Here is a 27,923-nt window from a genome sequence, read left to right on the forward strand (position 1 = left end):
TATAATATTATTATATCTTTATAGCAAAGAAGGTTTTCTATCTCTTCAGCTCCCAGGCATAAAAGTGTATATTGTATAAACGTGGTTACGGATCATCTATTCCAAATTTAAATTCCCGGAACCGGCACACGTAGTATCAAAATTAGTTTTCGTCACAGTGCGCTGTTGCATTGCAATATCTATGGTAATTATTGTTTGTTGTCTGTGCAAATATGGCGGACTGTCCGCCGGGATGATGTTCGCGGATCGCTTTCAGCTTTACGCGAGGCTTTCGCTTTGTCGCGAGAGCAAATATTATGCATGTCATTAAAGTGGAAACGATACGTCGATTACACCATGATATTTACAATAGTTTCATTTAGCGTCTACTAATGTAGGTACTTGGTTGACAAAACGAGGCTTGTTTATTTTAGTCGGTATTTGGTTTAAACTTGGGTGGGTATAAGTTGGAATGCCATCAAAAATAAAATTATCTATCCTTTTCTATGCCTCACGATATTGTGATGACAGCATCGGACAAGCCGTTGAACGTAGAGCAAAGGTTTTACTAAAATCGCCGTAATTCCAATAATTTGTGGCTTATTATTTCATAATTATTCAAACAGATGTCACTGAAGTGGTTAATTTTTTAGATGATGAAAATCAATCAACTGTGGCTGTTAATTTGAGTTTGAAGTTGGACGAGATAACTCGCAAAATTTGTATGTGCTGCCTGACGATCACGGCCTGATAGAGCGAGAAAACTCGCTGAAGGCATAGAACCGGCTATACTTGGTAGCGTATCGAAAGAAAGAGCCTCCGCCCATTCCGTACTTCGTAGGTGGGCTAACCACCAGATATTTTCAACGCACAGTGAACCCTTTTTACACCCGTGCGACTTTATGCGTATCTTACCTCACCTTAAGTGTAAGTGGAAGTATCCACATCATATTATGGAATCACAAGCCCACAGAGAAAAACAGTGAAACTGAGCAGAGGGTTCAGTATACTTACAGTATGCTTACATCCAGTGGCGCACGCAGGATTTAATTGGGGAGGGGCCAAGGAGGAGAATGTAAATTAGTCCCATAGGCTCTTTTTCTTCTTCACAGCCTAATTTCTCGTTGTCTATTGCACTCGGTGTACCTACACCATGGTCCCCACATCCTGAAACGGGCCCTCAGGCTAGGATATTTGGCGGGCCCCCTACCTACCGCTAAGATTAAAGGTAGTGTGAAACACTACATTAACGTTTTTCAAATTGTGTTTTAGTTCAAATTAAGGGTACACATAAGAATTATTGGCGATTTTCAATACATGCACTTTAATAATGGAGCTGTCGAGTATCAACACATAATAATCAAAAAATATATTGCACAATTATATAAGCAATTGAAAATGTTCATGGCCAAGAAGTATAATAGCGCCGCAGGCGACTTTTTTTACTATTAAAGCTAATTTATGATGTGTGTTTATCTCACTTATCTGGTCAACCCGACACGCCGGGCCCCCAGGCTAGAGCCCTGTCAGCCCTCCCCAGCCATGACCTACACCACTCCGGAATTCGGGTGGACACCAAGAATTTTTGACAGTTCCATTAGGGATTGGGTTTCTAAAAAAACCTGACATTAGTGTTTCGAAATTTTTGTGTTAGAAATTAAAATCTAAGAAATAGTTCTAAAAAGGGTGCTGGAGAATTACAAATATTTTTTTTGCCAGTGTTTTTATTTGTCTAAGCCCAAAGGTTTATTGGCTTTCAATTTCAATGGTTAAAATCATTCTGATAATTTTCATGTTTGGGGGGTGTCAGGGCCTCTTGCCCCCAATTTTAAAATGCTGAAATTTATGCTGAATTCCACCAATTAAGCCCTTCTTAAGCCCGGGCCCCCAGGCTGTAGCCCTGTCAGCCCATGGTGGTGGGTGTAGTCGTACTTTTCGCCGATTTTGTATCGTCGATGTTGGGTTTTTTAATAGTGAAGTTCCAAAATATTAATTGAAAATGGAATAAAAAGTATTATTGCATTTAACTTATAGGTACACAAACCTACCCAATAGAACACAGCCCAATTTTTCGTTTATCGGACTTTTGTCTATTGCACTCGGTGTACACCACTCCGGAATTCGGGTGGACACCGAGATTTTTTTGATTTTGATCATTTCCAAACAACCCGACATTAGTGTTTCGAAATTTTGTGTTAGAAATTAAAATCTAAGAAATTTTTCTAGAGGGTGCTGGAGAATTTCAAATCATTTTTTTGCCGTGTTTTTATTTGTCTAATCTATTGGCTTTCAATTTCAATGTTTTTGGGGGGGGCAAGGCCCCGCCCCCCCCCTGGGTGCGCCACTGCTTACATCTACGGTATACAATGTCATGCCTCTACCTTATCGCCAATTAATATGTCATAATTACATTTTTAATACGATACTCATATTATCCGGTATTCATTACGGAATTGTCAAAAGGATCTTTAATTGTATCCTCGGTATAGTATTATATCCATTTCCATATTAAAAATTTAATTATATTAAAAATGCCTTTGATGTGTGAATTTTCAAAATGTTTATATTAATATTTTAATAGCTCAAACAATCGAGTTAATAATAATACCACTGCTATCACGATGGAAATATTGTGATACGATAGATCAGTGGTGAAAAACATCGTATCGCGTGCCATCTCGCCTTTGTATATGGTTTTTGGACTTTCACAGTTCATTTCGAAATAAACAAGTAGCAAAATGTATGGCCCGGTGTAAGGATGTTAAAAATAAATGATCGATTTAGTAGACAGGGAAAATTGCTCAGAGTTACGCGATGTTCGCATTTAAACACTCAATTCAATTACATTATCTTTTTAAAATTACGTCCTCTATAATGAGCGCTAAACATCTCGAAAAGAAGGAAGAAGAACACGTGACAACCCATAAACCAAATACAATAGCAATCAACCGTGAAGGGAATAAGACAACTGGACGCCAGGAAAACTGGGCGCCGCACTGTCGAATGAACGACATTTGGTTACGATTTTATACAGAAGGTAGACGAGAAATTTTAACCAGTTTCTATCTACTACTTAGTAGTTTTAATTCATTTTGTTCTTAACTTTGCTTTTTTATTGCGGATTGAAAAATTATCATGCCCGAGGCTTTATATAAAAATAAAATAACTCTTTTCTCGTTGGAACTTAAACATAATATTATGCACAAATCATTATTTACGTGTGCATATATAAATTCTCACCAAGTATCCAGTAATATTATAATAATTTAAATATAAATAATACTATTAAATATATATATATTTAAATTAGCTATATTCACGAACGTCTATTTATTTTCGAATTTCATTCGATTGCGTGGCGCCCAGTTGTCCCGACGCCGAATCATCATAGACCCACCGTGAACCTCAAGTAATACGTATGTCTCTGTTTAATGCCTACATTCGTATTATAATACATAACAAAACATTTGATATTACGAGGGTGGGTCAATAATTCCTTAGAAAAAAGCATTAAAAAAGTTTTTATTTTTGTATTTTTTTTTTATTTCTCAACATAATCTCCTTGGAGCTCAATACACTTGGTTAGACGTTTCTCAATTTTTTTTAAACCGTCAGAAAAATAAGTTTTCGGAAGGTCCTCAAAATAAGCATTTGTCCGATCGATGACTTCTTCATTTGAAAAAAAACGTTGTCCACTTAGCCATTTTTTTAAGTTTGGGAAAAGGAAAAAGTCACTGGGGGCTAAATCTGGCGAATACGGTGGGTGGTCGACCAACTCGAACTTCAATTCTTCAATTTTAGCCATTGATCGTAAACATGTGTGAACACAAGCATTGTCCTGATGAAAAAGGTTTTTTTTCCTGTTTAAATGAGGCCGTTTTTCTTCAATTTTGTTTTTTAGCTGGTCCAATAAAGATGCATAATAATCCCCTGTTATTGTTTTTCCTTTTTCCAAATAGTCAACGAAAATAATTCCACGTGCATCCCAAAATACAGTAGCCATAACCTTACCAGCTGATTTTACGGTTTTCGCCTTCTTTGGACATGGTTCGCCTTTCGTAATCCACTGCTTTGACTGTTCTTTCGTCTCGGGAGTATAGTGGTGTATCCATGTTTCATCTACAGTCACAAAGCGACGAAAAAATTCATCCCGATTGCGTTGCATGAGCGACAACAGGGCTTTAGAGGCCACCACCCTATTGCGTTTATTGTCGACTGTGAGCAAACGCGGCACCCATCTTGCAGAAATTTTTTTCATGCCCAATTTGTCATGTAAAATAGAAATGACGCTACCTTTTGAGATTCCTGTAACCTCAATTATCTCACTCAACTTTAATCTTCGGTCACTTAACACCATATCGTGGATTTTATTGATCATTTCTGGTGTAGTCACCTCTACAGGACGTCCTGAGCGTGGTTCGTCCTTTGTTGATGTACGACACGTTTAAATTCATTTAACCAGTTATAAATAGTTGCAAGTGAAGGAACAGATATGCCGTGAACTAAATCCAACTCATTTTTTATTTCCTTTGCTGTTAACCCTTTTATATTAAAATGTTTAATAACAGCTCTAAACTCAATTTTCTCCATTTTTTGTAAACAAGCAAATTTTTTTTTTAAATGTACGAGAAACACACAACAACCCGACCAATCTGATTGAAACTTCGCAGCATACTAAATCGGTAGTGCCGCTGCATGAAAACAAACCGCTTACAGTACTAGTCGCGCCACCTGTCGGCTTTTCTAAGGACTTATTGACCCACCCTCGTATCATCATTAGCTTGGACATATCCATTGCTAGACAAAAGCCTCTCCATAGTCTATATTGCGTTACATACTACGTATTTTCTTCATTTTAGGAACACAACTTTATAAACGGCAGTTTACCATCATGGCTACCAATTTTACAGGAAGATGATTATTCACTATCAGGAAACCTTGGATCGATTTTTATAATAATAATTTAGGCATCGACTCCAGATCTTCTAAATTATGTATTATATTCCGTAAATTATTTAACTTCCATGTGTATGCAGACTTCTTCAATAATAAACAATACTGCTTTGAAAAAAAAAGTCGTTCATTTTTTTCACCCCTTAAAATGTATCGCCATAGTGCATGATTATCTTATCTACATGAGACGTCAGTACCAAGTAGGGAATCCAATCCCGAGTCAAAATCTTGATCCCGGGATCGGCATTTTTTCGACAGTTAATATTAAATTTTATATAGACAAATAACATTGATAAAATCGGTCAAAAATAAATCTTCTAGCTTTACTTTTTACTCTCTACTCTCTTACTAGTTCTATTTTTTCTATTTAATATTTTTCGTCCTCTAAATTAATTTAAACAAATGGATTTATTATTTTTCTGTTACGATTGCGTAAGGCAGCAAAAAATGGTTATTTATTAAGCCAGTGATTGCCCCTGTGACCTGCATCGTACATATATGTAGAATTTTTAATTAATCTAAAACTATTCACAAATATAAATGATTTTCATTTATTTTCGTCGAATCAATATTGTGTTTAGTGTTTACATAATATATTATATGAGATTGCTGTTTCTGATAGTAAAGACAATGAATGGATTATCGAGATTTAAAATAGTAAAGTAAATTATGGTTTATGGCCTTTCCGCTTCATAAATCTAATTAGTCAGCCAAATATGAAACTGTCGTAAAACGCATGAGATCATGGTGGAATAACTTTATTAAAAATGCGAATAATTGTTTTTCCAATCTTTCTCATTTTTATTAATTTATGTGAAAAAAATTAAATGAATTAGCAACACATGGGTAATAAATCAAACTTCATTCGAACTCAGTTTATTTCTAATGTAGTTCTATGTTATTAAAAGCATTTTTTCTGTTATATTTTCGTCTTTATTTTATTTTCCATAAAAATTGATAAAAAAATCAACCCCCAAAGCTTCGGGACTATGTTTACCAATCCCGGGATTCATAGGTATCGAAAATAGTTCGAGATCCCGGGATTGGAATCCCTAGTACCAAGGACAAAGTACCGTTTTTATCAATTAAAAAATACTGTTTTTAAAATAGGCAATATTGGTGTTTTTTTAGCTTCAATAAGCAAAATAAGCAAAAAGGCAGCTATTTGCCAGTCACATTTTAAGATAATGAGACATTAACATTTCTTCAACTTTTTTTAATATTTTTTTATTTTTTCTTAATAACATTTGATCTGTGGTATATAAAACCAGTATATTTCCAATGGATGCTGTGTGTTTGCTTATGAATCTCGTTACACTATCGTGACGAAAAACAATATTATGTCGATTTTTATACTGAAATAAATTGTATATAGGTACTGCTTTGGCTGTATGTCAAATGGTTCAGAATTTTACGTAGAGAATTATCTGTACACTAACTCAATTTGTGATTTTTGTCGAAAAGCTGCCTTTTTAATTATGGGGCCCGAATATATTTCACTTTATTCAGAATATAATACATCAAAATAAGACGATTGAAAATAATAAAAATGCTATATATTTCTAAAAAGTTTCAAGAGTAATGTCCGGTGGGGGTGAGCAAATGATGTGCCACTTAGGCCCCGTCCAGCGTACGGGTGTTCCGCGGAGCGTTGAGCGGCGCGCGCAACTCAAACGTATAACCGTATAAACGTATAACTAAAAAAAGACATTGTCTACGAACATTTTCACACACGGTTATACGTTTGAGTTGCGCAAAACGCTCAACGCTCCGCGGAATGCCCATACACTGGACGAGCGGTTAGAGGCGGCATATTTTAAGAGACAAAAGCTAATAAAACAACTTTTGAGATTATGTATCGTGTTAGCTTTTTTCGCCTGCGGCGCTGGTAGTCTTTCTACCACAGAACGGATAAAAAATATAATTCAGATAGGCTATACCACAATACAGTATATTTTGAAGCAGCGTTTTGAATGTGTGAGTGCCTTACGAAAATATAACACACATTATTATAGGCGTGTTATATTGTGTGTTGCAAATACACCAGTATTGAATGAGCGTCAGTGCATAAGCCGAGAGCAGTTGTCAGAATGAAAGATAAGCTTAGAATGAAGTATTCCTGATACGTGTTTAAGTTTATCCCATATTCTTCCACACTCGAGATCGGTTGCCTATTACTCCACACCCGTTAGATATTTCAGTTCACATTAATTCTTTGCTCCCCCCCATCCCATTGATCCCATTGTTCCCTGATTTCTACCCAAATTTTTAAAATGTGTCAGGATTTTGAATATATATTTTTTTCCGATCATGTCCGATCCTAATAGGATCATATGGGCCTCCACAGAGTAGAGGTTTGTATTAACAGATTTTGTTTTTTACGAGAAATGGATGTCACCCACTTGCTCAACCTATTAGGTCCATACCGTGACTCACACACAAATTGAGAAACAATATGTACTTGCCAGACCCAGGATTCGAACCTGGGACCCACGGCGTGATAGTCCAACGCTTATGCCGCGCAGCCACCGTGGGTGTCAAATTGAATATTTTATAACGTTTTTATTAGCTCGTATTCTTATTTCTGGTTGTTCGTCCGGTACAAATCTTGAAATCGATTTTTAACTAACTTCCCGACTAGCTAGACATTTGAAACTTTTAGCCATCTTTAAGTAGAATTAAATTCATTTTTAGTTAATTCTGTTTTGTTTGAAAAGTTATTTCGGAAGAAATCCGTAATCCTATCCACTATTATTGGTTGCTAAGTGGGTGGTCGTAGCAACTAAATTATTAATATATACGTGCTTTACTATGGAAATCAAAATGACATTTCAGTATTCTATATTTGTTTGTTTTTTATTTACTTCATATCAGTACAAGTTTGATCATATTGAGCATAATAATTCAACAGAAAATTTAAAAACGTTGTATATAAAAAATCTTTTTATCTTGTAATTATTTATTCCATTCAAATGCATGAGAAGAAAAAATGTCGCTAGATTTTTCTCATATAAGAATTTCTGAAAAATAATTCCCCTTTTGTTCTTCTTGATAAAATTTAATACAATCGGTATTTGAACGTACTATCTTCTACAAAAACGTTTGTTACCGCTGGAATGATATTATAGTCTATTAAATTTAGCCGATATCTGCAAAAATTTTTGCTGTTTTAGGAATTTACAAATTTATTAACTCGACTACGTGAGCGCTCGCGGAGTTATAATTAATTAATTACTGTTTTAATCACAATAATTGTCCGACGTAAATTCGCCCGCGGAACATTGTGATGGAAAAGAGTTGCTTCAATTAAAACGTCATTTATAATATCACTAGTAACAACATAATATCAAACAGATACAAAGACACGGTGTCAGTGAACTAACAATTAGGTTAAACCTATAGAATACCTACACTGTATACTTTTTATACAGCTTACTTATAAAGTTATAATGTTTCGTAATTTTTCATATACATACGAATTAGGGATTGCAATACCGGTATTTCAAAACCGGTATCCCGGTATTTTTTGATACCGAAATATCGGTTTTAAAAATCGGCCAATACCGATATATTCGGTATTGAAAGTGGAAATAAAATGTATTAATTAACACAAAAAGGTTTAATATGACTGTATTCTGTGTCGGGTTACGCGATGTCTTGTTTACTTCCGTTGCCCTTAGAGGCCAGTAATGGCACGTGCTATAAATTTATTAGTATTTTAAAGACTTATAGTATAGTAGTACTTCTGTTTTTTCATACATTTCAACAATACCGGTATTAATACCGTTATTCAATAGGAAATACCGAAATACCTGTATTAGTATTTTAGTAATACGAGCTCACATATTACATATTGTCACTAAACTTATATATTTATAATAAAACTGAAGTATCTGTGATTTCAAAATATTTTCATTGTGATCAGCGTTTCGGCTATTTCTATGATACCTAAACATAAAAAATATATCTAGTACCTACATTAAACAAACGTAATTTTAAAACACCTCAGAAACTTGAACCAGTATCCATAAGATTCCAGTTAAGGTTTATACCTCAGTTGAGGCACGGTCTAAAAAGATCGTGGCTAGGCGATGCGCGGATTGCGGGTCGCGGGTGCAAATGACGCGTGTCAAACGAAATATAATTTGTCATATAAATCCAACATGTGTCCATTTAATGTTCTGTTTATTATTCTATCAGTAACAATAATAATATATTCATTGACATGTTTTCTTTTTAAAGTAAATGGGTAATGTTTTTAGTCATCTTTACACGATTTAAGAATTAATACGCCCGTCACCATCACGAAACAAATTGACGTGTTTCCAGCTCGACGTTCTCTCTCCGAATGGCAGCGAGTCCAAAATTTCTTGCCGTTTCACTGATGTATCACCACCAATTAGGCCACTAGTATCGATAAGTAGTCATATAACTTAAGCGCTTTACAAATTTCGCGAATGTCGGCGACAGAATTTTGAGGTTTGAATCGAGGTACCAATATTAGGTACTTACCTTGATAAGTATTTTTTTTCAACGAATAATTTACAATATTTGAGAATATAACATTATTTCTTGAACAAACACAATTTGTAAGCACCAATTAGAAAAATACGACGCCGGGCGGGATTCTAATCAGCATTCATCGGATTTTAGCCAATGTGCTATACAAATTGGCAGTGACAATTTTTTTTGACGCAATCAATAGAAGTTTTAAAAGGGGTTCTCGAGACAGATCAAATATGTCATACGATAGTTACTAAAATCTTTTATAAAAAGATCTCGTATTTCTCATAAATTTAGCATAAAATCCCCGCAACTAACGTCAAATGAACCCATAACATAAGCACTACTACAACAGATAGTACGTGTATATAATAAATAAACTACTCATTTTATTATGTGCCATCACTGTCATCTTCAATAATAATTATTTTTAGTTAAAGTGTGAATGATTCTAGAAAAGAGATACGTTGATATTTGTACTCTTTTTTTATTGATTTTATCATTTTGTCTCAAAATCATTCAGCGCGTCAGGTTTCTATGTACATAAACCCACCACTCCCAATTGAGCCACCTGCATTCCACCTAATTACGGTTAGTACCAATTAATCATATCCAGTAGACATTGATGAAATTATCAAGGATAAATTCTTATCTAGGACGATGACAAGTTTACCACGAGTTATCATTGTTTTACTTTTAAAATATCTTTGAAATATATTATGTAGAATGTATAAAAGCCTTCAGTAGTTTAGTATACGTATTTAGCCTAACTGAAGATAAAGGTTAGACATTAAAAAAATATGTTCCTTCACTATATAAATAGATTTTCGCGTTTCGAATTTGTAACGATTTTGCAACATTGTGGTCCAGATGATTTGATCATCTGACAGCATTCTACACGGCTTTGCACCATCTCTCTCGGTATTCAGAGACACACAGAGCTTTCGTCAATATGAAGCTTGTGGCACTTTTGATTTGATCTGACCTTTGACCCGACCCAACATCACGAATAAAGATTACTGCGGGAAACTACCAAAAAACTGAAGAATCTGGCGAAGAACCGAGGAAAGTCTGTCACAAGTCGACTGATTATTGAGTCGTTTCTACGTTTGCCCATCCACGAGCATCCGCCTCCAGCAACACATTTCATAAGCATATAAGCTTTTACCGTCCAAGTCTCAAAGGCATACATATTATATTCAAATCATAGACATAAGACAGTTTACTAGACGCATTTTGATATTCCAAATTAGGGTACTGTTCGGTTATACGGAATACAGCGGAAAACGCATTTTGAAAATAGCCGATAAACTGGATTATTTGATAGGTTAACCTAACCAAACTTAACCTAACCTAACCTAACCTAACCCAACCTAAACTAACCCAAACTAACAAATAATCCAGTTTATCGGCTATTTTCAAAATGCGTTTTCCGCTGTATTCCGTATAACCGAACAGTACTCAAATTAGTTGTAAAAAAACATGATTAGGTACTTGGGTATAAAATAAAAGATGAAAACCGACAAAAAATATAATTTTTTATCAGATAATATTTTTACTTTAGAAAACGCCGGCATACATGAATTCAATTTCTACTTATTGTGCATTCATACGGCTAGATCATAGTACCTACCTTGCAGTTATATTGGATATTGACTAATTGCAAAAAAGATATTAAATTTCCGATTCGGCTACAAACCGATTGACAGGATTTATTAAAAACATCCTGTATGATATTTATTATGAAAGTAATTCCTATTTTTCCGGTTACGGCAAAAATATTTTTTGTCAAAACACCATTATAATTAAATACATAGTAATATTAACTTTCATAATTCGATATATGACGTGTTTATTCAGCCATACATACCTACTTATTTTTGTTCATTGATAGGGATGCCAATTAGTTGCGAAATGATCTGTAGCCCAAGAGCGCCATAAATATATGAATGCGCGATAGGTATCATCTGGATATTAAAATTATGATGTTTCGTTTACCTAAATCCAAACTAATCGCATTTTCTAGTCATTATTTTCGCACTGGTACTAATATTCATTGGAATGCAAACATGAAGTATTAGTAATCTGCAATGTTTTTGTAATTCTAATATTGGAACGATAACGTGTCGATTAATGTCTGGGCCCGGAGCTCGAATCCCGATTCTGGAAAATTAACATTTACCCAAAATATAGACCTAATAGGTTGAGCAAATGAATATCATCAATTTCACGTAAACACAAAAATATTTATATCAACAGTGGAGGCCCATAATATAGTCCTACTAGAATCAAACATGGTGATGCAATTAAAATCAAATGCTTGAAAAAAATGTGTCACTGAGTTAAATTCCTGCCTCTGAGCTAGATGTAGCATGACTTTCGCTAATGAATCTCACAAAATTCGCGCGTAATAATACTTGACATGTATTATTATGCGCGATGTACAATAGTCCGGGAAAATCGTAACGCATTAGCGTTAGTAATATGATTTCGAAGTAAATAAAAAAACAAAACAAAATAGTTAAATGTTTTTACGATGTAATTAACATAAAATTTTCATGTAATTACTTTAAAAAAATCTCTGATTATTTGATAAATAAATTACACAAAATAGTTACTATTCAGGGGAATGTATGTATCTATCAGTGGAGTGCAATCCATAGATGCTGTAGAAGCTGGGCATCCTCAAAAATAGTTGATAAATCATTATCAATAATGTTATGTAGGTATTTATTGCACAATTTTATAGTAAAATTTACTATGCTTCGAATGGTTCTATAATTATTTATACATTGCTTGTAACATTCTTAATGTATTGTTATTATTGCCATTCTTTATTATTATGAATAGTATGCAAATATATAATATATTATTGAAATATCGTAAAGCTTCATCGGTTGTTCGCCATGATCCAATTAGTTATTGACGTTTAAATACCTATATAAGTAATTACTAGCGAATGGTAAGTCTGTAAATATGTATTTTTCAAACAGCATCCCTACAATCAAAAGCCACTGGTATATATTGTAAGAGCATACTTCAGTGAAACGGAAAATAATTTTCAACTATAGGTGCGACGAAATTTCGGACTCGCTGCCAATCGGAGAGCGAAAGTCGAGCTGTGAACACGTCAATTTGTTTTGTGATGGCGTCGGGGGAATTAATTCTTAAATCGTGTAAAGATGACTAAAAAACGTTACCCATTTACTTGAAAGAGAAAACATGTCAATGAGTATATTATTATTATTATTACTAATAGAACAATAAACATAACATTAAATGGTAGCATGTTGAATTTTTATGACAAATTATGTTTTGTTCTGCACGCGACGTTTGCAACATCTTCGCGTTTTAGACCGTGCCCCAGCTGCGGTGTAGCCTTTTAAACGATTGTTATACAAATCAGAGTCTCTAAATTCCTCTTTCTATAGGTGAAGTTGGAATTATTATTTAACTACACGAGTTCTATACGATAAACCCTTAAATTATAGTTAGTACTTAGGTCAGGTTTGAATTTTTATCAATTCAGATTTTAAAATATTTTATAATCCGTTAAAACGTGTTATAGTAAGTGTATCTCGAAGAAAGGCATTATCAACACCAAAACATGTGTTAACCGGTCAGTTTTTGATCAAACTTGTTTTTCGTTTGTTGTAGAATGCTTGTGAACGTGAGCCCTGAATAAGGAGTTTTGGGAGGCTTGGAGCCAGTCGAAGGAGGCCGAGCTGGACAAGGGACGCCATGGAGCTAGAAGCCATGGGGAACGCCATTGGAGACTCGACGAGCTCCCATACAAACACCACACTCTCTGAGGAAACTATACAGCTGGGTAAGATAGGATCCATTCAAATGCCTTTAATACATTTTTTTTTAAATCATACTTATTGTTTACGCTTTGATGAACACAAAATGCAATAGAAGTATAAATTCATTATATTTATACAAATTTTTAATCATTTTTTTAACAATTAGCATTTAGTAATCGGCACATAACATCGCACCATGCGTATTCAGACGAAAAGATTAAAGTATCCTGTAGCAAGAGACGTGTCGTATTTTGAGGAAGCAGTTTCGTCTATCAATATGGGTTTAGAGAAACCTTGTGACGTTTAGTGCCTCTTGCGCCTCATATTGTGAACTTTACAAATTATAAATGCAAGACGTTCAAACATGACATGGGATGAAAAGAAAAAAATGTGTAACAGTTTTATAATATTTATACAAAAAAAAACAGATAAATTAGTAAATAGAAACATCATCAGTATCATGGAAGTACACCAAATGAGTTACATACTTAGACCCTATATATAAAACAACATTCAACTAAACTCATCCTCACGCAATTGGTAGGACGGTTGGTATATATTAATATCCGAAGTGATTGGCATTGTTAATGGCAGGTTAGTTCTGCACCTTTGGAGACAAATAACTGATGCTCCAGAAGATAATTATTATGAGGGAGATCTAGGTTAACACTACTAAAATTTGCAGGGTACTCGTTTATACTTATAATATGTTATTTATTTATACATTAGCAAGTGGAATAGATGAAACTAAAATTTTGATGACTCCGATGCCGTCTAGGAATCAAAATTAATATTGTTAATACCTTGATTTAAAGTTACAAAAAACAGTCTGGAAAATGCATACTTGTTAAGAAATTTCTGCATCTTAAGAATTTGTATCGGTCAATTTAGAGACCAGACTGCGATTAAGCTATATGTTGTGATCGAGAAATCCCGTCTCGAGAATTCTCATTTCTCAGGAAATCTTCAATTAGATTCTTTATAAATCGAGAAGGTGTCAATGGGCTACGAAAAAAAGCTCTCGATTTTGATTCTGATAGGATTTTCTAAAAAAAAAAATGGCTGAAAGAGCGAAGAAAAGCTCTCAACTATGATTCTTGAAAATGTTTTCTTAGTCTGAAGAGCTTAAAAAAGGTCTCGACTCTCATGGTGATTGAAATTTGTTAAATTTCTCAACACTCTCGAGAAATCAAATTTTCGAAAAACCACAAGTTCAAGCCACATTCGATATTTTGGTTCTTGTCGGTTTAAGGGAAACCAGGGGCAAACAAATTTTGAAAACAGCTAATATAGTAGATTAATTGTTAGGTTAGGTTAAGCTTTCATTCTTGAATTCATGAATTTTGCCAAGATCGGCTATGTAAATTAACGCGGTTCCCGCCTGGCTTCCCGTAAACTGACTTGTACCGATATTTTTCCAACAGGTATGCTTCTGAGGTTGTTCCAAATTATGTGCATTCAATAAATTTAATAATTTCGCATTCGTAAATGTAGTTTAGGTAGGTACTATTTTATCAAAATTATTTTAATTGTAATCAAGTAAGTATATTTTCTTTTGTTTATTACATATTGTTCTCTACTTTACTATTTACTATGATTACAAAACTTTGTAGTAGACTATGTTTTGTAGTGCATTGGTCAATCACTGTTATGTCATAATATTGTGTTTGTGAATATTTGTACACATAAAACCACATCATTTGCATTTTAACGAGGCAATATTTAAAACCAACACAAATACTTAGCACTGAAAACTGAAGTCAAACGTATTTTTTTGTATTCATAGCATCGTCTCATTAACGAGCTGTTCAATTTAAAAGTCAATTATCGAACAGACTCAAGAGAATTAAAACACTTCTCCTGACGTTTATTGTGGGCATAATAATTCATTTAATTTTTTTTCGAAGAATTTTAAGTTTACGTATTTTATGTAATTCTTTTGCGACTGAAATAATTAAGAAAATATGCAAAAAAAATAATGACACGATACATATTATACACTACCAACTAACGCCATCTAATTATCTAATATTTCCGTTCAGAATTGAAACTAGATAAGTATGTCAAAAGTTTTTGAAAATCATGTTACTATCTAGGTACAGTGGATAAGGCATGTTACACTTCAAATGGGTTGTGATCAAAACAAAACTATCAAAACTGGTAGTTATTCATCTACCACACTCATTCCGATTGTAATTCTTCAACTTGAACAAGCGCAATATAATTGGCTGGAGATACTAAAATAGTAATCGACGTTTGGCATTATATCAATACTAAAAATTACTTCAACCATCAGAACTTTTTTTTTGACATTTTACAGGAGAGCACTTTTAAACTTTTTTTGTCATTAATGTGAAAACTATAAATATAATAATATTGATTTAAATATACGCATTATTTTTTTTGGCATTGTTTATGTGAAACAAAATCATTTAAAAGTATATTCTGTTACATATTTCGTCAGATAACCTCAGATAGGTTAATTTTGTTCCAAAATGTTTTCAAGATTGAAGTTAAGCTTGTAATGATGTGTGTGCTTTTCCAATTAAGCTACTGACAACCTACATAATTACGATGATCTTAACTAGTACGAACATGAAATGCTTTATAAAATGGCTATCGATATTTGTATATTAAATCAATTAATTTCCTTAATTATTATTAACCTACGTCACGGATCACTCCACTATTTAGTTTTACGTACTTAGACTTGCTAATAGCTTAATAAACTATTTTTTTATATTTAAATTTTGAGAATGTACCATTCTATATGCACTCTCGATGGCCGCGTAGCTAAAGCGACCGCCTATAGCGTTGTGGGTCCCAGGTTCGAATCCTGGGTCTGGCAAGTACACATATTGTTTTTAAATCAGTGTATAAATCAAAGTAGGGACCTAATAGGTTGAGCAAGTGACTGACATTAATTTTTCGTAAAAAAAAAATTGTTAATACTAGCCTCCACTCTGTGGAGGCCTAAATATGATCTTATTAGTATCGGACATGGTCGGAAAAATTGGTATTAAAGTTTTGTATGTTCAATATATTGAATGTTACATTCTCAAATCTTGTGAATTATTCGTTGAATAGACACAAATATTTTATTAAATTAACCTCTTAGGTTAACATGCTAGGTTAGGTTAAGTTTAATGGCCATTATTAAATGAAATGACATTGGAATAGTTTAATGGCAAACAAATAGCATCCATATCATTGGGACTAATTCTCTGTACGTTTACAAATAATAACGCTGTCTAGTTTAATATCAACAGACATCAAAATAATAACTAAGTAGCAATCAAATATTTCAAACTGAAGAGCTTTTAATATTAACTTAAAATCCATTAAATATTGTATTTACTTTTTTTTGAACGAGAATTTTATTCATCAAATACCATTAGAAAATAAAATATCTATGCTGAAATTTAATGAACATAAAGACCTGATAATCTCATGAGATTTAAAAGCTGTTTAAACATCTCTCGTTTTTTTTTTACATTACCTACTTATACATATTATAGCATGCGGAAATTTATTAGTATATATAGGTTCTTACTTTCTGATTTAAATTGAAAATATAATGTACAAAGTAATGTGCCTATTATATTAATGTTCACTGCTTTTAATATTATTTATTTCTACTTGTATTTACGTTTAAATTTTAAATATTACATAATTATAACAAAAAAATATATTAATTAGACATGGTATTTTTTGCTTCTTCTGATCTAATGAAGAAACATTACGTTTTACGTCACTAGACACACAATAGTTCCATAGTACAATAATAATTAATAAGGATTACAATAGATTGCAGAATATTATATTTTAACCCGGGATTTCGGCGTAGTATTTTCAGTCCTATTCCTGGAATCTGGAATAAGTGGAAGCATTTGAAATTTTTGTCTGTTTGGTGAATTAGTAATAATATTTTCTAATGTTTTGGGGTTGTAATAACAGCTTTATTGTTTTTACGAAAAATGGAAACACTTGCTTAATATATAATATCCATATACTCTGGGTCCAAATACAACATGATCCCTTGGAGGCCCAGATGCTCGTATATAGTAAAAATTGTGATATGATTTTACTATGATATGCTCAGTAAAAAAATACCTTATAGTTATGTACCTATATTAACTATTTAAATCCCAAAAATTCCGCAGTTCAAATTTTGAATAATTCAAGTTTTCAGGCTATTGAATGCGTTACGTAGATGTTTCTTTTAAACTAACTTTTCTAAGCGCCGATATATTTTTTTTAATTTCGGAATGTCATACTCAAATTAAAGGTTTCTTTCAGGTATCGGAGAGAATGGAATGGGACCAGCTTCCACGCCATCATCAGTGGACCTGTCGTCAGTGCGTCGCAAACAACCTCCACCAGTGGCTCCGAGAGGGTCGGCCAAGACTATCGTCCTAACAGCAGGAAAGAAAGACTCCAGGCCGAAGCTGTCCTTGGTTCCAGATTTGTTTGAAGGTAATTTTTGTAACACAATAATAACAACGTATCAAGTTTTTACTCGAAACAACTAATACCTACTAGCATGGCCCACACATCCTGAAGCGGATCCCCAGGCCAGGGTGAATGGCGGGCCCCCTTACCTATCGTTAAGGTTAAGGGCAGTTTGCTTTCGACAGTAGTATTCCTCAAATGGTTTCCGCGGAACTCCAGAGTTAAGTTGATTCTGTGTATTATCAGCATTTTTTAAATAAATACAGTTGATTATTGAGTTTTCGGCACTCATCGTCATAATAATATTATGAAGCACTGATCGCTACCTCCTTTTGTAGTAACCAAGTAACATCCGACCATCGTCGTATTGAGTGAGTAGCCATTTTTATTAATCAGGAAACACACTAAAAATATTTATAAAATTCTATACTTACGTGAATCATCGTATCACACCAAATTTCATCGCAGTCACATATTTTAAACTGTTAATAAATAGCCTCAGGCGACTTTTTAGTACCTACATATGAGAGAAAATTTGTGGCGTATACTTATCTCACTTAACTGTTCTACCCACCACGTCGGGCCCCCAGACTAGAGCCCTGTCAGCCCCCCCTTTGTTGGGGCCATGCCTAGTAGTTACATTCATGCTAGTGTTCATAATAAATTATTATGTCATTGCTTAAACCATTTGTCATTGTAGCGGGAGACGACAAATCTCTAATGCAATCAGGTATCATTGGAGGAAGTAGCTAGTTCATTATTGTCATTATGACAAGCAGTCAAGTTATGATGGTGAGACAATAAGAAAAAGAGCATCATTTATTTGTTCTACCAATCTATCTATAATATAAAAAACAATATTTGTTTGTTTGTTTGTTTTTTATGCGCTGCCATACCGTTAATCCGATTGCGATAAAACTGTGTCAACGTATTGCTTGCACTTGTGCGAAGAGTATAGGCTATATCTTATATATAAAAATGAATGTCTGTATGTCTGTCTGTCTGTCTGTCTGTCCCGTATGCGTTCCTATACCATTCATCCGATTGCGATGAAATTTTGGTAAGTGGTTGTATGCACACCCGCAAAGGTTTTTAAATTAGAAAAACAATCTTCCTCTTCTTCTTCTACTTCTTCATTATATCTTCTTTTATTCGCATGGTTCCTATACCATTCATCCGATTGCGATGAAACCTTCGTCAGTTGTTGTGTTAACACCCGCAAAGGTTTCTGGATTAGTAAAACCATCTTCTTCTTCTTCTTCTATTCAATATTCTTCTATTCGTATATGTTCCTATTCTATTCATCCGATTGCAATAAAATTTTCGTCAGTAATTGTGCCAACACCCGCGAAGGTTTCTGAATTAGTACAACGATCTTCTTCTTCTTCTATTCGTATGCGTTCCGATACCATTCATCCGATTGCAATGAATTTTTGATCAAGTGTTGTGCTCACGCCCGCAAAGGTGTTTGAATTGATACAACCATTTTCTTCTTCTTTTCCTTCTATTCTATTTTCTTCTATTCGTATGCGTTCCTACACCATTCATCCGATCGCAATGAAACTTTGGTGAGTTGTCGAGCGCACCCCCGCAAAGATTTCTGAATTAGAAAATCATCTTCTTCTTTTATTCGTATGAGTTCTTATACCATTCATCCGATTGCGATGAAACTTTTGTCAGTTGTTGTGCGTACACCTGCGAAGGTTTCTAAATCAATATTATACAAAATACAAAGTTTGCTGTTTGTTTGTTCCATCAAATTTTGATTTTTTTCTATATATTAATACTATTAATAACGTTTGCATATTTTAGAATCGATTTTAATTTAGTGTTCTTTTGTTTGACCTTTACTCCTATTAGAATTACTTTCATATTGCCATATTGTATTACACAGATATTTTAATATTAAAAAGATAACAACTTATTGTTATTTTTTAAATATCTAAGATAAATGTATCTACGAAGCGACCCCGTGCGAAGCCGGGTACTTCAGCTAGTAAGTTATAAAATAATAACCAATAACTGTGATCAATCAAATTTCTACGGATTTCGATATTTTAATTTGAAATTTGTACATATGCAGTTCGCCGTATCACACTTCACCATGAATTGTTGTATCAGAAATATATGGTAGTATAATATTAAAAACCTTCCAACCTCTTTGGGTCGTATAGTACCGAGATAAAATTAATGTCTAATTAAAACACGGTTCTTGTCGGTTTACAGGAAGCCAGCGGCAAACAAATATTGGAAATAGTCGAAATACTGGATTATTTATTAGGTTAGGTTAAGTTAGGTTAGGTTTTCATTCTTAAGTTCATGAATTTTGCCAAAATCGGCTATGAAAATTGAATTAATGTTCATATTGAATCTAATAAAATTAAAGACCGTATAGTATATGGTCATCTCTTTCCGATAGAAAGCTCACGGCAAACTGTGCTATGGTGAAATGTTTTTTTCGTACAATTTACATGTAACCCTTTATCTTTACTTATACAACGTGCAAAGGCCTAGCTAAAAGACCTTGATAACCTGCACAGGCGACATCTTTATGTTAGGTTTATTTCTTAAGTAATGAGAAAGTTTACTGCAATTTCTATTGCCTTGTTCAACTGAGCCTACGTCTGTGCTTCCATCTATATTCCTTGGTTTATCATGTATACCAGTGGTTTACAACCCACGGCTGTAAACGTCATAATAATTCGATGATCCAGTATTAAACAGTAACAACTCAAAAAACGTAGTTTTGAGATAATCATGTTTTAATATTTTGAATATTTTACAATACACAAGATTTGTCAAGTTTTAAAAGGATACATGTCAGAATTTACCTATTCTAAATTGAAACGTATGTTCAATCGCCAATTTTAAATCGAAACAATTCGAAATGGATTTGTACAAAACTGGTATTGTTTGAAAGTTTGTAAAGTTTCATATGGGTTTTTTGCTCTCAATATATCTATCTAAATTATTTTTTTCGCTTTTTTTCTGTACAAAATCGAGAATAGCTGATTTTTACGAGTATTTTGATACCAATATCGCGAAATGTCGAATTTCTGACTTGTTACCGTTCAATACTGGGTCATCGATATATTATATCATTCGTCCGTTTATCAATTATAACGTTTTACGATATATAAATGCAAAATGTTTGGAGCCATCAATAAAATGGTTTTAAATAGCTGAGCCGATTTGGCCACGATAACATAGATGTACGAAGCATATTAAAATTAATGTAAATTATTGGAAACTTTATGGTGACATCTATAATTTAAGTGTATGCCTCATTTAAAATAACAAAAAAAGATTGCCTAAAATACCTCTTTAAAGTTGGTACTTCAATCTGATCATCATTTTTCACCACTGACTGCCAAGGGAATTGTATTCAGTATTGCGTATGTAAAGGTAATATTTCCATAATTAATAATAAATTACTTAAGACGATACATCAGTGAAACGGCAGATAATTTTCAACTATAGGCGTGACGAAATTTTGGACTCGCTGGCATTCGGAGAGCGAACGTCGAGGTGTGAATACGTCAATTTGTTTCGTGATGGCGACGGGGGTATTAATTCTTAAATCGTGTAAAGATGACTAAAAACATTACCCATATACTTGAAAAAGAAAACATGTCAATGAATATATTATTATTGTTACTAATAGAACAATAAACAGAACATTAAATAGACGCATGTTGGATTTATATGACAAATTATATTTCATACAAATTATATACACCCACGATCCGTGCATCGCCTAGCCACGATCATTTTAGACCATGCCACAAATGAGGTACGAGGGTGGGTCAATAAGTCCTTAGAAAAGCCGACAGGTGGCGCGACTAGTACTGTAAGCGGTTTGTTTTCATGCAGCGGCACTACCGATTCAGTATGCTGCGAAGTTTCAATCAGATTGGTCGGGTTGTTGTGTGTTTCTCGTACATTTAAGAAAAAAATTTGCTTGTGGAAAATGGAAAAATGGAAAATGGAGAAAATTGAGTTTAGAGCTGTTATTAAACATTTTAATATAAAAGGGTTAACAGCAAAGGAAATAAAAAATGAGTTGGATTTAGTTCACGGCATATTTGCTCCTTCACTTGCAACTATTTATAACTGGTTAAATGAATTTAAACGTGGTCGTACATCAACAAAGGATGAACCACGCTCAGGACGTCCTGTAGAGGTGACTACACCAGAAATGATCAATAAAATCCACGATATGGTGTTAAGTGACCGAAGATTAAAGTTGAGTGAGATAATTGAGGTTACAGGGATCTCAAAAGGTAGCGTCATTTCTATTTTACATGACAAATTGGGCATGAAAAATATTTCTGCAAGATGGGTGCCGCGTTTGCTCACAGTCGACAATAAACGCAATAGGGTGGTGGCCTATAAAGCCCTGTTGTCGCTCATGCAACGCAATCCGGATAAATTTTTTCGTCGCTTTGTGACTGTAGATGAAACATGGATACACCACTATACTCCCGAGACGAAAGAACAGTCAAAGCAGTGGATTGCCAAGGCAAACCATGTCCAAAGAAGGCGAAAACCGTAAAATCAGCTGGTAAGGTTATGGCTACTGTATTTTGGGATGCACGTGAAATTATTTTCGTTGACTATTTGGAAAAAGGAAAAACAATAACAGGGGATTATTATGCATCTTTATTGGACCAGCTAAAAAACAAAATTGAAGAAAAACGGCCTCATTTAAACAGGAAAAAAATCCTCTTTCATCAGGACAATGCCCGTGTTCACACATGTTTACGATCAATGGCTAAAATTGAAGAATTGAAGTTCGAATTGGTCGACCACCCACCGTATTCGCCAGATTTAGCCCCCAGTGACTTTTTCCTTTTCCCAAACTTAAAAAAATGGCTAAGTGGACAACGTTTTTTTTCAAATGAAGAAGTCATCGATCGGACAAATGCTTATTTTGAGGACCTTCCGAAAACTTATTTTTCTGACGGTTTAAAAAAAATTGAGAAACGTCTAACCAAGTGTATTGAGCTCCAAGGAGATTATGTTGAGAAATAAAAAAAAAATACAAAAATCAAAACTGTTTTAATGCTTTTTTCTAAGGAATTATTGACCCACCCTCGTATATAGCATTAAGTCTAACAGTCAAACTATCTTCCTTCCCTCCCTATATTTTGTATTATGCTTTGCAAAATGTTCTCCATTATTTTAATAAACCACCACAATATTATTATAATATACACAATAACTAATATTAATTTAAAAAAAATAACTCCGTGTGTAATGTGAATCACAGTAATGGCTATTTCCATTTTTTTTAATCTGTCATCGACTTCAAAATAATGTTTTCAAAAATAAAAGTGAGCAGAAGACTCATACGCGCATTTCAGGCTTATTTTTGTTTGGAAATATAAACATTAGATACCTATATATAAAATGAAGATATAATATAATATTTGTCACCCATGATGGCCGCGCGTCTCAAGCGTTGGACCTAATCGGTTATGGTATATATGTGTTTATGGAGTATGGACCTAATCGGTTGAGCAAGTGGCTGACATCCATTTCTCATAAAAACAAAATCTGCTAATACAAACCTCCACTCTGTGGAGGCCCATAATATGATCTTATTAGGATCGGATATGGTCGGGGAAGATATAATAAACAATCTAAGATATAAGATAATACTGTTCTACAACCGGTTTATACCATCACTGGTTTATACTCTACCATCATAACAATGTAACAAGAATAATGGCGTATTAGACATGAATTTAGAATCAGATGCATTATAAATCATATTTAAAAATATACAAATACAATTGGTCCTTTTTTTATTCTAAAGGTAACCTTAGTCATACTCTGAAGCCTGGAGACGATTCAACCAAGGTACAATCACTGTCGCTGCAGAGGAACCAGGCGAAAACAGCAGGCAACGCGGCTGGCACCAGCCATGGCACTCCAGGCGGCTACAGCCAAGGTTCCGGATCGACTCCTGGACTAGACGACGGCTATGGATCTTCGAACAGCTCGCCGCATAGTTCCGGTAAGTAAGCTTGAAAATATATTTCCAATTCAATTTCGCCAGGAAACTTATACACGATAGGTACCTACATGTGTCAATGATTCAGATTTTTCTGCAATCACACAAGCATGGCTGAATTCCCACTCGTGCCCACGAAAACGATTTTCAAATAACTAATGATAATAAATATAAAATCTGATACTAAGTATAATTATCATTTCATTATGAGTAAAACCGTTTATTCTGCGACCAAATTTAATTGGAAAACGCTGCTCTGCATAATTCAGGATAAAATCAATCAGTTTATACAAGAGGATAATACAATGTGCTTAATAAAATAATATTGGAGTGGACAACACAAAAGTCTTTCCAGACTAGAGTCCTGTCACCCCCGCCCCCCATTGTGAAGGCCATGCTGCCAATACCGATGGTTAAATATTAAAATAACCAAATATTCGTCAGTTCATTCCACCATTCCTCCCATTTTTAAGGCCGTCGCCATTTTAATAAATCTTTTCACTGGATACCCATTATCTACCCTTAAATGCCCTTATTACAATAACAATGTCGTCTCTCCTTCGGCTGCTAATAAATTTAAGTTTGTCAACAGTATTTTCGCTCAAAGGACTTGCGAAGAATGGCCTACCTTAAAGTGCACAATAGAAGATCGCGTTTATTTATTATTGTTATTATGTTGCTTATACAAACGTCAACTTAGAAAGTGTCCACGTAACATAGCACCTACTCGTAAACTTTCTTTTATAACTCTCTTTATGTGACACACTTTTCTAGTTATTTTAAAGCACATAATGTAGTAAATACCTGGACATATTTTGAGATTATCTATTTTATTTTATTGTTTTATTTTGTTTTGGATGCATACTTACCTGGCGAGCTTGTAATATGTTTTGTTTTAAAAAGAGAATGCATTCACTCCAACGTGTGCACCATAGACTAATATACTTTTGCGTGCACTGACCATTCGTGATTATGGTTTTCAATCTCAAAATCATGAATTCCGGGATTCCGCTCAATTCATTGGTTGTAAAATTCCGGGATTAAAAATGGTCTAATCATGTAATTTCAAGATGGGCTTTCATGCGATGTAGTGAACGAAAATTACCAGTCTCTAAATATGACAGCATACAAATAATATTATACTACTTATTAATTTTTTCATTAAACCTATTATAATTTCATACATATACTACTGTCGAACAAGATCTTCTTGGCTACTTGTTAAAACTGTGAACTAACAATCTCCTCCCATTTTAACCGCACTTCGATTATAAACTAACAAGCTCCTCCTTTTTAGTCGACGACAGCGACTTCCGGCTTGTGCCTAAATCTTCTTGTTGGACGGTAATTTTCAGATTGAGAAGCGATGTTGTAATTTTATGGTACTATTTGACACTTGACAGGTCGTGAAAATCGGTTAACCTCAAAATGAGTCTACGCGGTGTAGCTAGTTTTCTTTATCGGCAGGTTTGCTACTATCGTTCTGCTGCGCAGGCGCAGATATCTAACGCCAATTGTCGCGTGAAAATTCAGAAGCTTCTGAATTTTTTTGAATCATGCATTTTTTGTTATGGCCGCGATCATACGTACTGTCAGCAGTAAATCCATACACGTGTAAATGGAGTATAAATGTATAAAATGAAAGCAAAAAATTATCACTGGATTACTGATTAAGTTAACTACAAGTTACTTCACATTACAGGCTCATTTGCAGTGAACTTCACACTACTTCTATGATATTTATTTGCCAATTTTCAAAGCGTATAAAAAGATAATCCATCACGATGAGTAGATAAACAGCCAGCGCTCAAATTGGAAAATTTGACGAACCGGAGCGCTCGATAATGTTTCGAAAATATTATGATAAGTACCTAGTTAAGTATCTAATTGTATATGTATTTTCCAAAAAAAGTGTGTTTGATTTTTGTTATAAGGCCTATCTAGCTCAAACGGTGAAATTATTTTTTCCACGAGACGGAGCGATAATTTAGGGGATTTTATGAACCGGAACGGCGCTTGGTCCATTTCTAGCCTTGTAAACAGCCAATACTAGGTATTACACTTCGGCATTAATATTCAGTTGAAAAATATTTGTGGAGTTTACCAACTTAATAACCATGCTTCATGCGCTTGCAGAATAATTTTAAAGTCACAACAGAAAATAAAGTCTGTATATTACAAATTCTTTGACTTTTCCACATTTTTACAAGTCAATAAATAAGTACAACTGCATAAAATCGATCAATTTACTGGCAATATTATTATAATAATGGTTCTACAACATTTTAAATATCGAATAGAAACAAAGTTGTAAATTGGATGCAATTGTTTTGTTTTGACATTTCCAATTAATGCACATGCAAAAATAAACAGTTGTTTCGTGATATATTTATTATATATTATATTATACATATTATTATTTAGATTAGGTTTCAACATTTAAAATGACTACTTATCACTGTGAATTGTATTTGTGGGTTTGGATTTGATAATACACCGCAGTCTGAGATCTGAGCAAATAAGTTTACCCATGAATTCATTTTGGTTGTATTACATTTTGAAGCGCTAAATGCCTTATTCTTAAACATTTAAACAACTCAATATTTTAAATTATGTTTGAGAAACCAAAAGCCATTACCAAAAATTTTATTTAAACCTAGCGGGCCAGCCTTTTCCGAGAATTTCCCAGGATATTGTACTAAAGTGGTGCTTGTCGTATCAGTAGGCTGACTGTGTTCTAGTGTTAAAGAATTGGACCAATTCTCTGAAATTACATTATGAAATGCTGCAATAAAAAGTAGAACACAAATAATATCATTTAAATTTTACAGAATCGATCATTATTAATTGTTTATCGTTATTAATGTTGTGCCACTTACATAATATGGAAATTGTCAATATTATATTATTTAGCCAATACAATTTTACCTACTCTTTCTCCTACTGAATTGCTACCCATAAATCTTTTCCTTGGTGTATAATCATAATTTGTATTCGGCACATGGTATAAAGCGTAGTTCAATGAATTGACATTATTAGTGAATTACTCTGGTATCAACCGCATGACCTCGTTGTGATAAAAATATGTGATTAGTTTTGCAGCCTGCCACGGTAGTAAGAGAAAGAGAAGACGTGGACCCATAAGTTTTAAACTGAGTAGTGTCCTCTCACCATTACGTAGCATTAGATATAGCGAACTTCCTTGATGGATGGATTATCTATCATGAGACATGAGAGTGCTAGAGGTCAGCTATTGGCCTAAGAAAGCAAAAGGTCGAGCAGGGTGAAAAAAATTGATTACGGTGGTCAATTTAACCCCGGACATGCAGTATAATAGAAAAAAGAACGTTCCTTTTTTAAAATATTTTCATGTCGTTCATTTTGCAGAGATAATGTGTGCCACTAGAGAAACAACCGCTCCTGTGAACAAATTCTCCATGGTTACCCTATATTCTAACTTAAACGACCTTTTGATGGCTTGAATTGCCCACTGTCTTTCTCTTGTTATTGTAAATAAAAGGAGCAATTTGTCTTTGTTTCAACAGTTTAAGGCTCACATCTGGAAATCTTAATGAAAATAATTATCATTAAACTGTATTATTTCTGTAATTTTAACCACCGTTAAATTGAATTAATAATATCAATCTTTATTGATATTTTTGATGTTATACTTCTTTTGGCGCGTTTGGGAAATCAGATCAGAGTGTATTTTTGGCGTGTGACATGTAACACATAATTTATTTTTTCACACGAAAAAACACGCACTCGATTGGATTCGAACCACTGGTTGTGCGGTTATCAGCCGAACGCACTACCTTTACGCCACAGTATGATACTGCAATCGTGACGAATATACAGTATAATATTATAGTTTAGAATTGTTCCGTTACCTAGGCAGTGAATTTATTATTATTGGCCATTTGCAATTCCTTACGTAAACAAACGATTAAACGTTATAGTGGCAGTTATTACTTTACAAATAAAATCAACGATAAATAATTATATAATTAAATAATATTAGTTAAAATTTATGGAAATAAACCAACGGCGCTTCAATAATCGGCCCGTTTTCTTGCGTGTGTAATTTAACGAGATAATTAAGAGCTAGTTCAAGAATCTAGGTTATCACAAGTTTTGTTTTTGTTTTGTTACGCCAAAGAAGTATAACTTCTAACGCGCGTACATATGTACACACACCGATTTAAGCTTAA

At 33.9% G+C, this 27,923-nt stretch overlaps 1 protein-coding gene across 1 annotated transcript in view; it reads left to right on the forward strand.

Annotated features, from left to right (window-relative positions):
* LOC147077961 (sodium-dependent noradrenaline transporter-like) overlaps positions 1–27,923 on the forward strand; it is a 140,984-nt gene that overhangs the window by 31,562 nt on the left and 81,499 nt on the right. Inside the window, exons 2-4 of the mRNA XM_085961028.1 lie at positions 13,093–13,264; positions 17,541–17,717; positions 23,515–23,715. Coding sequence (XP_085817154.1) covers positions 13,177–13,264; positions 17,541–17,717; positions 23,515–23,715 — 466 coding nt within the window. The 5' untranslated portion in view covers positions 13,093–13,176. The remainder of the gene's footprint in view (positions 1–13,092; positions 13,265–17,540; positions 17,718–23,514; positions 23,716–27,923) is intronic.

This window comes from Rhyacophila brunnea, unplaced genomic scaffold (assembly GCF_057557595.1).
Source record: "Rhyacophila brunnea isolate RB1 unplaced genomic scaffold, BYU_Rbru_1.0 scaffold_12, whole genome shotgun sequence".
In the NCBI taxonomy this organism is placed as follows: Eukaryota; Metazoa; Arthropoda; class Insecta; order Trichoptera; family Rhyacophilidae; genus Rhyacophila; species Rhyacophila brunnea.